The following is an 11,533-nucleotide window of genomic DNA, read 5'->3' as shown; positions in this document are numbered from 1 at the left end:
CACAGTGTGTGGAGCCTACATAAATGTGTGACAAAGAAGACGTGGTGGTGTCCCAAACATTTTATTCATCTCACACTTACGTGGTCTCCACCACATAGCATGTAGAGCCCACTTTTATGTGTGATAGAGAAAAATTGAAAGTATCGTCACGTGATGCGCAGGGTACTGAATAATTTACCCGGGAGAGAGGTCGGTGACATACACGTTTAGAGAGAGAGAGAGAGAGAGAGAGAGAGAGAGAGAGAGAGACGAAGAGCTCGCCGACGCGCGACCCATTCGATTTCAGATCTCCTAAAGAACCTACCTTTTGACCCCCCTTGCAAGGTCAGTTTGTTAACAATAGTAGTAATTCTCTCTCTCTCTCTCTCTACATCCCCATAACTCACCTTCACACACACACATTCTGATTCTCTCTCTCTCTCTCTCTCTCTCTCTCTCTCTCCCCTTTGCAGTGCCATCATGACCCACGTCAATCTACCCAACATTTCTACCACATAAAAACCCTAATTTCATCACTCTTCACACTCCAGGTGAACACAAGGACTAAACCAAACCCTAGCTCCAACAATTTACTATCTTTTACGTTTACATCAATTATATTGTTACCTCATTCAAGAATGTTAATTTCGTATATATATATTTGTCTGAGTTTATTATTGGTTTTTTTTTTTTTTCGATCTGTTGTAGGCACGGAGAAGAAACTAAAAAGAGAATAATAAAAGAGGGATTTGAAGGGTTTTATTTATGTCCTTCAATCAATCAAGGGCTGACAGGAGCGATTCATCACAGTACAGAAAATCGGGCGGCCGATCCGGGACCTCTGCGCAGCCAAGGAACTTCTCAGGCGGTAGCGGGAAGGGCGGCGGCGGGCCCGCCCCTCCACCATCTTCGACTTCTACCACTTCCTCTTTGTCTTCCAACCGAAGGTAGATTAGGGTTTGTACGTACGTGTATTTGAAAATTAGGGTTTATATTTTGTTGTTGAATTATGGTTTCGTGTCGCTGTATATCTTGAAACAAGGTAGAATTTTCTTCCAGTTCATCTTTGTCGTCCAACCGAAGGTGGATTAGGGTTGGTTGGCTATGATAACTGTTATGTTTGCACGGTCGTGTGTTCGAAAATTAGGGTCTATATATTTGCGGTTGAATTATGATTTCGTGTCATTTTATATCTTGAAAAAAGGCAGAATTTTCTTTCAGTTCATTTTTGTCATCCAACCGAAGGTAGATTAGGGTTTGTTGGTTGGATGTTTATCTGTCACTGTTATGTTTGTACGTTCGTCGTTAGGGTTTATTTTTTATTGTTGAATTATGGTTTCATGAAATCGTTGTATATCTTGGAACAAGGCAGAATTTTCTTTCAGTTTGTCTTTGTCATGGAATCGATGGTAGACTATGGTTTGTCGGTTTGGTTGCTTATATGCCAATTGTGATGTTTCCATGTACGTCTAGTTGAAATTAGGTTATATATTTTTTTATTGTTAAGCATGGTTTCGTGATCGTTGTATATCTTGAAACAAAGGCACGATTTTCTCTCGGTTCGTCTTTGTCGTGGAAATGGATGGTAGATTGGGTTTTTTGGTTGCTTGTGTATATATACGTTGATATCTTGACATGTACATGTGTTTGGAAATCAGGGTTTCTTGTGAATGTTTGGTTTTGTGATCATTGTCTTTTTTTCTTTCTGCGCTGTGTTAGCTTTAAGAAGCCTAATAATGCTCAAGGAGGACAATCTAGGGTAAGCGGTGTCGGGGTAAATCCAGATTCTAGTTATGCTTCTGCTGCCCGGACTCTACAAAATGGTACCCATTTGCAACCGTCAGCGCAAGGTATGGAATCAAAACTGACCTTGGCTTGTCGTTGCTGCAAGGACAATTTTTTTTGATACAATAGCAGAATGAAGAAATTGATTTTGCTTATACTCTGGTCTTTGCAATGTTATGAGTGTTTTTCATTTCGTTTTGCTTGCTCTTGGAGCAGCTGATGCCCCAGTTGCAGGGGTTCCTCTCAAGCCAACAGCAGATATGGCAACTCAGAAGAGCACACAAGCTGGTCCAAAGGCTCCATCTTCTCAGCCAGCCATTGTCAATTCTGATTCTACACCTCCTGCAACCCCTGCAAAACGTAAATTTTTACGAAGTGCTTGATAAAAATTAGCTATATATATATAGAGTACTTATGCAATTCAATGTTTTATGAATTTTAAGTATTTTATTATTTTGTATATTTGCAGAATTTTTTCTGTAACAGTTTTCATTATGACTTAACTTATTGTTACTATACGAACATTTAATAGCATGTTAATACTGTTTCCTTCTGATGGCCTAGCTTCAGGAGAGGCGTCTAAGTCCTTTCCTCTTCAGTTTGGGTCCATTAGTCCCGGTTTCGTGAATGGAATGCAGGTAGTTTACTGTTCTCATGCTCTTGATTTTGATTTTAAGCCAAGTTCCTGCAAATTTAGTACTCTGTTTGGATGGATGGCGCTTTAACATTTTTATTGTTCCTGAGTTATATAAATGGTTTCCATCATTTTTTGTTTCAGATACCTGCTCGGACTAACTCAGCTCCACCAAATTTGGATGAGCAGCAACGCGACCAGGTGAGTTTGTCCTTTCCCACTCTGATCTGGCTGTATCTGTGAACAATGAAGGTTCTGTTACAGCTAAGCCTTGGTTTCTCTCTCCCCGCCTCTTCCAATGACTGTTGTGCATAGCATTCCAAAATCGTTTTTGAGGTTTGTAAATTTTGATATTGATAGAGTGAAATAGTGCTCCTCGTGGAATTTGATATCATCTCCACACACACACCCCACCACCACCAACACACACTATTCCCCCACTTCAGTAGTGACAATTTGCTGAAGTAGCCTGAGATACGTAGTTGTCCCTGCATGGAGTTTAATTAGCACCGCATTGATACCAGTGTGTTTCTTCTCACTTAGCCATTTTTTCCTTGTTTTTTATTCCTTCTCTTCAGGTACGTCATGATTCGCAAAGAACTGCACAACCATTTCCAATTCCTTCTGTTCCTAAGAAGCAAATGCCAAGGAAGGATGGAGATGCTGGCGACCAATCCATTACTGGTGAGGCCCGCCAAATGGCCAAGCCTAAGAGGGACGTCCAGTTTTCATCTGTGTCCCCTGTAACCCAAACTCAGAAGACTTCTGTTCATCATGGCCCTGGGGTTTCCATGCCAATGCCATTTCACCAGCCACAAGGCCCCGTTCAACCAGGTGGACCCAAGCCGCCGATTCAGTCACAGGGCATGGCTTCCCCTTCATTGCCTGTACCTATGCCAATGCCAATGCCAATGCCATTGCCCATGGGAAATGCTCCTCAACTGCAGCAGTCAGTATTTCTTCCAAGTCTACAACCCCATCCAATGCAACCTCCCGGGATAATGCACCAGGGTCAGAGCTTGAATTTCCCACCTCAAATGGGTCCCCACATGCCTCAGTTAGGTAACTTGGGAATTAGTATTGGGTCCCCCTTCGCTCAACATCAGGCAGGAAACTATGGTGTTCAACGTAAACCTGTCAAGATTACACATCCAGATACTCATGAAGAGTTGAGGCTTGTTGGGTCGTCAGGCACTAGGTCTCACCCAAATGTGCCACAATCCCAGCCCATTACACCTATTTCGCCTGCTCGTCCGATAAACTATTATCCTAATCCTTATAATCTCAATTCCCACTTTTTTCCAGCACCAAGTTCTGTTCCTTTGTCTAGTACCCAGATAAATCCCAGTTCCCAGGCTCCAAGGTTTAGTTATCCTCCTAGCCAGAGCACACAAACACCAGCTTTTGTGAACCCTTCTGCTCATAACTCTTACTCTTACTCTAGTAAAACTAGTGCTCCATTACATGGTGCTTCTGAATCATCAAGTTTGGAACACTCACGTGGTGTTCATAGTTCAATGTCTTCAGCTCCACCAGCATCTGTACAGGTGACAATTAAACAAGCTACTGGGTTAAGTGTAGAGAAGATTGCTGACTCATCACAGGTAGTTAGCTCAGCTTCTATTGAAAAGGGTGAAACACCTACGATCTTTCAGCAGCCGGGGGAAGATGGCTCACTTAATCTTCAAAGTAATTCGGATGCTTCACAGCAACCAAAACGTAGTCTAGAACCAACGTCATCTTCAGTGACTGCAGCAGTCAAGGAATCTACTGCAGCGTCTCCTTCTGTTGATGCGCCCCTTGAGAAGTCTGCACCAGTAGTGACCAATAGTACTGAAAACAGAAGGCAAACAATTTGCAGGGCTGACTCTATAAAGGATCAACAGAAGAAGATCAAGAAAGGATTCTCTCTGCCACACCATCAGGTACTTTTGTGAAATGTTGGTCTGATCTAAAGCTGTGCATTTTTTATTTTCATAATTCATGTGGTGGAATTTGCAATGTTAGCAGGTTCCTGGACAATCTTCGTCTATTTCAAGCTTGTCCTCTCAGTCTTCCGAACTTACTAATTCCTTTACCCGTGCTGAGACTATGGTCACTGCTTCATCGAGTAATGGAGGAGGTACTGTGGAATCTGCCAAGGAATCACTGTCCACTCATAGTACTACTACTGCTGATGCGCCTGAATTCAAAACTGACAGTGGTCAGCAAGGCTCCACATGTGAGTCCTCGGAGACATTGGGCTCTTTTGCAATTGTTGATAGTTTGGAAACTGATAACCATGCCAGGAAAAATGATTCTTCTCCTGACAATGAACCACTAAAGCTGGAAACTATGGGAACAAAAGACAGTGAAGCGCCCAAAGAGGACAAATATAGGTCCGAGTCATCTGCAGAATCTGTCTGCACAAAATCTACAGAATTAGTTAATCAAACTGAATTAAACTCTGGCGTGAAGGTGACAAATAACTTGCAGGAGTTTAATCCGGAAATTGCTGGTAAGGATTCAGAAGAGCCCTTGGGCCATTGCATGAAAGATGACGTAGTGGCTGATGAATTAGTGATACCTACTTCCCTAGCACCAGATGATACAAATGATAAAACTTCCCCTAGTTCAAACAGTGATAGCAAGACTTCAATTTCAGATGTCTCTTGTAGTAGAAGTGATAGCTTGGGTGGTAGACAAGCTGTTGTTACCAAGTCTGTTCTGTCTGATGAGGGGGAAGCTCCTGTTTCAGCTATTCCGTCTGTTTCAGAACGACCTTTGGAAAGTGAAGGGGAAGGCACTGAGTATGGTAATGTTGGCTTGGTATCTCTTCCTGCAGCAGCTTCCAAGGATAAACCTGTGGTAGAACTTAGTAGGTCAAAGAGTAATTTCTCCAAAGGGAAGAAGAAAAGAAAAGAAATTCTTCAAAAAGCAGATGCTTTGGGAACAACCTCTGATCTGTATATGGCCTACAAGGGTCCAGAGGAAAAAAATGAAACTGTTGCCTCTTTAGAAAGCACTACCAGTGCATCTAGTGTTGCTTCGAAGCAGGAATTTGTTGATACTATGCAGGATGACATCGTATTAAAAAAAGGTCAACATAAATTCGAGCCGGATGATTGGGAAGATGCCGATGATTTCTCAACTCCAAGGTTGGAAGCCATGGATGATGGGAAGCAGGTTGATGAAGGATTGAAGCATCATAGTGACGATGGAAATGGCGTAATGACCAACAAGTATTCTAGAGATTTCCTTCTGAAATTTTCCGAGCAATTTAGTGAACTTCCGGAAGGTCTGGAAATTACATCTGATATTGCAGAGGCCTTTATGGCTTCTAATCTCATTGCTTCTCGTGAATCACACCCTAGTCCTGGAAGAATTATTGACAGGCCTTCTTCGGTTTCCCGATTAGATCGTCGTGGGAGTGGCTTGGGTGGTGATGACAAGTGGAATAAATTACCTGGACCTCCTGTTTCAGGGCAGGACTCACGAGTGGATGGTTATGGAGGCAATTTCCGACCTGGTCAAGTGGGGAATTATGGGGTTTTAAGGAACCCACGTGCCCAAACACCTCCTCAATATGTTGGAGGGATACTCTCCGGGCCTGTTCAGTCTCTGGGTTCTCAGGGAGGTGTACAGCGGAACACCCCTGATTCAGACAGGTGGCAGCGTGCTAGCTCTTTTCAGAAGGGTTTGATTCCTTCTCCTCAAACTCCATTACAGGTAATGCACAAGGCCGAGAAGAAGTATGAAGTAGGTAAAGTAACAGATGAGGAGATGGCCAAGCAGCGGCAGTTGAAAGCTATTCTAAACAAGCTTACACCGCAGAACTTTGAAAAACTTTTTGAGCAAGTCAAAGCGGTAAACATTGATAGTGCGGACACTCTCGCTGGTGTGATCTCACAGATATTTGATAAAGCTCTAATGGAACCAACTTTCTGTGAGATGTATGCCAACTTCTGTCACCGCCTTGCTGGAGAGTTGCCTGATTTCAGTGAAGATGATGAGAAGATCACTTTTAAGAGGTTGCTTTTGAACAAGTGCCAGGAGGAATTTGAGAGAGATGCAAGAGAGCAAGAAGAAACTGACAGAGCTGATGAGGAAGGTGAGGTTAAGCAGTCTGAGGGGAAAAGAGAGGAGAAGAGGATCCAAGCAAGGAGACGTATGTTGGGTAACATTAGGCTGATTGGGGAATTGTTCAAGAAGGGAATGTTGACTGAGAGAATAATGCATGAGTGTATAAAGAAGTTGTTGGGCCAGTATCAAAATCCTGAGGGCCAGTATCAAAATCCTGATGAGGAAGATATTGAAGCTTTGTGCAAATTAATGAGCACAATTGGAGAGATGATTGACCGTCCAAAAGCCAAGGATCACATGGACGCATATTTCGATATGATGGCGAAGTTGTCAAACGACATGAAACTGTCTTCTAGGTTAAGATTCATGCTGAAAGATTCCATTGACTTGAGAAAAAATAAATGGCAGCAGAGGAGGAAAGTCGAAGGGCCGAAAAAGATTGAGGAAGTGCACAGGGATGCTGCTCAAGAACGACATGTGCAAGCTGGTAGGCTAGCGCGGGCTCCTAGCATGAACTCTTCAGTTAGGAATCGTCAACTGCCGGATTTTGGTCCTAGAGGCTCAGGTATGCTATCTTCTCCAAATACTCAGATGGGTAGTCTCCGTGGGTTGCCTCCACAGCTCCGTAGTCATGGAATTCAGGATGCCCGCATGGAGGATAGACATTCTTTTGAGAATAGGGTTCTGTCCGTTCCCTTGCCTCAGAGACCCATTGTCGAAGATTCTATTACACTTGGACCCCAAGGTGGTCTTGCTAGGGGAATGTCCATTAGGGGGCAGCCATCAATGCCCACTAGTCAGAATGGTTACAGTTCAGTACCAGAGAAGACAGTTTACAGCTCAAGAGATGATCTCATTCCAAGATACATGACCGATAGATTTGGTCCTTCTCATGACCAGTCAATACAAGATCGAAATGTCAACTTTGGGAACAGGGAACTCAGGAATGCTGATCGGAGTGTTGATAGATCTCGTCCTATTTCACCAATCATACACAGCAGGGAACAGACTCGCCCACAAAGTATTTCTTCAGTTAACGTATTTCCAGAAGAAATCTTGCGAGACAAGTCTATAGCAGCTATTAAAGAATTCTACAGGTAAACTTCTGTCTCATGCATGATTTCTGTTATTTGTGTTTTTTCTCCCCTCCAATTTGCAAACTGTAAAGATTTATCTACCATTTTTTGAGGAGGTGAAATACCTTATCCAAAGGATAGGCACCAAGGGAGCACCTACAAGAAATGATACCTATACTCCCACTTTTGTCACCAAAGGTATTTGGATTAGCAATTTAAACTCTATGTTTGGTTGGACTTGGACCAACGTCTATGAATGTGTTCAATGAAGATTCATAGAGGTTGGTGTGACAGTTCACATTAATCAGGGACGAGGAGAATGGTTCAACCTCCAATTATACATTTTGATCGAGTATCAAGAGCTAAGCGGTTCTTGAATTGCAAGTGAGTGGTAAAAAGAAGTGAATTGAAATGACAAAGGGATGTGCAACGGCTCTAATTTTCATTGTGGGAGATTAGTAGATTCATTTGCCAATTAGGAAGTTTGAATTACCATCCGTGACTACCAGCTTAAAAAAGTTGAGAGGCCTAACTTATTGTTTTGACATTTTTCTGTACATATTGGTCGGTTACGTAAGGTTGCAAGTGGGTAGGGTTGTATTTACTGGCTGCTAGATAGTGCATTGTGGCCATCTAAGAAACAGGTATACAGAACATTACAATTGTCAAAATTCAGGATATGGAAATAGTGGAACATAACCCTGATCTATGCAATAATTTGTTACTGCATGCTTTAAAGATACTAAAGACAGACAGTAATGCAACAAAGAATAGCAGCTCAACAACTACTATTGCACCTTGGTTTGTAACTTGTAGAGTTGCAATTAAACAAGTAGAATGATCTATAGTTGAGTCCCAACTCCCAGAACGTGTGTGGATCCACATCCACTGTATCTAATCTAACAATAATTAAGGTACGCCACGGGACATTCGCAAGGCTGAAAAATATCAGACGGCTATTACAACTAAAATGAAGTGTTCGTGCTCAATATATGGTCAATATGTCGAATAATGTGCATGGAATGGCATGTATTGGGGATGGTAGGGAGAAGTCAATGTCACAACCTCATATGCAGCATACCAGTGGTTGTATATGCCTTTTTGTGTGTGGACTTCGGTTCTAACTGCATTTAAGCATGCCTGAAATGCATGCAACTTGGTTTCTAGTATGGATTGGTTCCTACCTAAATGAGATAGTATGTGGGATTTGGTCCACTTGAGAGCCCCTTTTGGTGATGTACAATACCATCTATCATCTCAAGCCGCTTCATAGTTACTGATAACTGATAAGATAGCCTGTGTGCAGGAGCTACATAATAAGCTTACATTACTTGCTCAATTTCAGATTTTGTCTCTCTCTCTCTCTCTCTCTCTCTTACAATACTTTTCAGCAATCACTATGTTTTGTGCATTCTTTGGCAACACACTTTATTCCATCTTCCCTAACCTCCCAGTGGTTTGAAGAGGGTATAGAGATTGATTTGGTGCATATAATTACAAAACAAAGTATCGCTCAAACCTTGTACTTCATACTTCTCTAAATGGTTTATTGTCCCTTAATGCATGTCAGTGCAACTTTAATTACTGGTGCTTTTATTAGATCATAAGGTCAAAGCCATCATGTCTTTCACACGTTAAACCCCATATGAAAAAATTTCTCGTCCATGTAATTCCTAGGCATCTATAACCTTTTGGTAATTGAGGACTAATAATGGCTTGGAAATAGTTTTACTTCAAGAATAGGTCAATTGCAGTGTTACTGCATGGTTGCTGGTTTAGTTAGTTTTGCCTTTTGTTGGTTTTGATGATGGATACGGTGCGAAATAGTGTAATTCGTCTTCAAATTTTTTTGACCCATTGATGTTTTGGGTAGATCGACTACATTTTTTTTAGCTTTTGTTTTATAATATGATCTTTTAAGAGAACTTGGTTCTGTGCTGTGGATATGGTACAATGGAGGCTTGTTATGAAATGTCCATCTTTATTCTGCTGAATTATGGTACGAAAATATTCGTGTTTTCAGTGCCAAAGATGAGAAGGAGGTTGCTTTTTGCATAAAAGAATTGAATGCTCCCAGCTTCTATCCAAGAATGATTTCTATTTGGGTCACTGATTCATTTGAGAGGAAGGATATGGAAAGGGATCTTTTGGCTACGCTACTCGTCAACCTTTCAAAATCCCAAGATGCCATGTTAAATGGAGATCATCTCATCAAAGGGTAAAATCTCAACAGCCTTAGATACGTTCCAAATTATTTGTCCCTTTTGATACAGCTTTTTAAGGCGACATGCCACATGTAATAATGTGTTCTAATTCAAATTTTGAAGGTGCTAATAACAATATTGCTCTTCTATTCTCACTTTTGACTGCATTCTTTGTCATTGTTAAAGACAGTTTTCACGAACTGTAAATGGTGTGCTTTTGACCTTTTTAAGTGGACTAATAATTGGGGACATCTGAGGATGGAAAGATAGAACAAGAATATGGAGGAACTGACAGAGTAACTTGTTCAGATGTAAGGTTTGCCTCTCTGCTTAACTCATCATTGTTTCATTTCTTATTGTTAAGGTTCGAGTCCGTTCTAGCTACTTTGGAGGATGCCGTAAATGATGCGCCAAAAGCTGGAGAATTCCTTGGTCGAATTTTTGCTAAGATCATAATCGAACACGTGATTCCTTTCAAAGAAGTTGGGCAACTGATACTTGAAGGAGGAGAGGAACCAGGAAGTCTTGTTGAGATGGGGCTTGCGGCTGAGGTTGTTGGAACCATTCTGGAGACTATTAAGGTAGAGAAAGGTGATTCCGGCTTGAATGAGGTTCGATCGAGCTCTAGTTTGAAGATCGAGAAATTCAGACCTCCAGATTCAAGGAAACCATTGAGACTGGATAAGTTTATTTAGAAGGATAGAGATGCTCATTGTATCTTGGTAAGAGGAGAAGTTTCATTTTGCAGGAAATATTTTGCTTCTTTGGGGGGGTGGGTGGGGTGGGGTGGGGTGGGGATCTGTCATATATGGGATTTTGTTCTTCATGACTTTTTAATATTATTTCTTCAAGAAGGTAACTGCAAAAGGTTCAATTGAGCATCCCAAATTTCAGCTTCTTATTTCTTATTAGTGCTTTTGAACCAATTTGTTTCCATTTTTATGTTGTGGGCACCATGCACGTTGCAGTAGTATTCAAGCACCATGTTGCTAATAGAACATACAGGCTCTTTCTATCAGGTTATTTTATTATTAGTTTCTGAATCTATTCAACTGGAAATATTAGAAATCTTGAAAATCAGTTTTTCCATGAACAATAATGAGATTGTATATGGATCATGTATTTGCACAGAAATTTTAAAGAAGGAAAAAATGGGGAAAAAAACCCTTTCGTTTTAGTAGTTACTCCGTAATAATTAGTCAATTTTGTACAAAAATTGGTTTGAAGACCTTTTTTGTTTTTTTGCCTTTTTCAGGCCCCGTTCCGGAACTCAATATAAGTACTTATTTTTTAAGAATGCAATTTCAAGCTTAAAAATAATATATTTATGCAAATAATTTTTCTACTAATATGGATTTTGTTTAATAGATCTTATCGAGATCCTTTATACAGTGCAAAAAAAATCAAAAAATTATTTTTTATTTTGAAAATATGAAATAAATACTCATTTTTTAAGAAGGTGTTCTCGAACGGAGCCTCATTCTTCTTTCCAAGGGCACTGAGAGCATCAGCAGTGGAATAAGCAACTGTGAATAATCAAAACATGCCACATCAAATTTTGATTATCCATTTAGAGGTTGCTAAAGTTAATAATGTCAAATTCCACATTGGTTATTTTTTGCCTATAATCAAAACCAATGGGCCCTCCAAACTTTTTCCGTTCATTTCACGCATATTTTTTGAAAAAACGGTTTTTGAAGGAAAAAAAAACAGTTTATGTTAGAAACAGTTCAAAAAAAAAAATTCGAAACAAAAAATATTTTTTCAAAAAATACACACTTTGTTCACTTAAA

At 40.7% G+C, this 11,533-nt stretch overlaps 1 protein-coding gene across 6 annotated transcripts; it reads left to right on the top strand.

Moving 5' to 3' along the window:
• Window positions 1-178: 178 nt before the first annotated feature.
• LOC131334087 (eukaryotic translation initiation factor 4G-like) lies at window positions 179-10,641 on the top strand. 6 transcript variants are annotated; one of them, XM_058368955.1, is made up of 10 exons: window positions 179-324; window positions 688-926; window positions 1,699-1,829; window positions 1,981-2,124; window positions 2,329-2,402; window positions 2,543-2,599; window positions 2,977-4,323; window positions 4,406-7,557; window positions 9,560-9,754; window positions 10,105-10,641. In XM_058368955.1, the coding sequence occupies exons 2-10, from the start codon at window positions 745-747 to the stop codon at window positions 10,433-10,435; spliced, it is 5,613 nt and encodes a 1,870-aa protein (XP_058224938.1). In that variant the 5' UTR covers window positions 179-324; window positions 688-744; the 3' UTR covers window positions 10,436-10,641. The 6 variants fall into 6 exon arrangements, with proteins under 6 accessions (XP_058224938.1, XP_058224939.1, XP_058224937.1 ...); XM_058368956.1 differs by having other exon boundaries at window positions 322-530; window positions 4,409-7,557; XM_058368954.1 differs by having other exon boundaries at window positions 322-530.
• The last annotated feature ends 892 nt before the right edge of the window (window positions 10,642-11,533 follow it).

Source organism: Rhododendron vialii, chromosome 7a (assembly GCF_030253575.1).
Source record: "Rhododendron vialii isolate Sample 1 chromosome 7a, ASM3025357v1".
Classification (NCBI taxonomy): Eukaryota; Viridiplantae; Streptophyta; class Magnoliopsida; order Ericales; family Ericaceae; genus Rhododendron; species Rhododendron vialii.
This window is presented reverse-complemented; position numbering and strand designations above follow the sequence as displayed.

Excerpts from the sequence above, each read along its gene's own strand:
- LOC131334087 (XM_058368955.1), top strand. The coding sequence starts at position 745 with ATGTCCTTCAATCAATCAAGGGCTGACAGGAGCGATTCATCACAGTAC. Across the intron at positions 2,600-2,976 it reads ATGAGCAGCAACGCGACCAG|GTACGTCATGATTCGCAAAG; the intron begins GTGAGTTTGTCC and ends CCTTCTCTTCAG. Across the intron at positions 4,324-4,405 it reads TCTCTCTGCCACACCATCAG|CAGGTTCCTGGACAATCTTC; the intron begins GTACTTTTGTGA and ends TTGCAATGTTAG.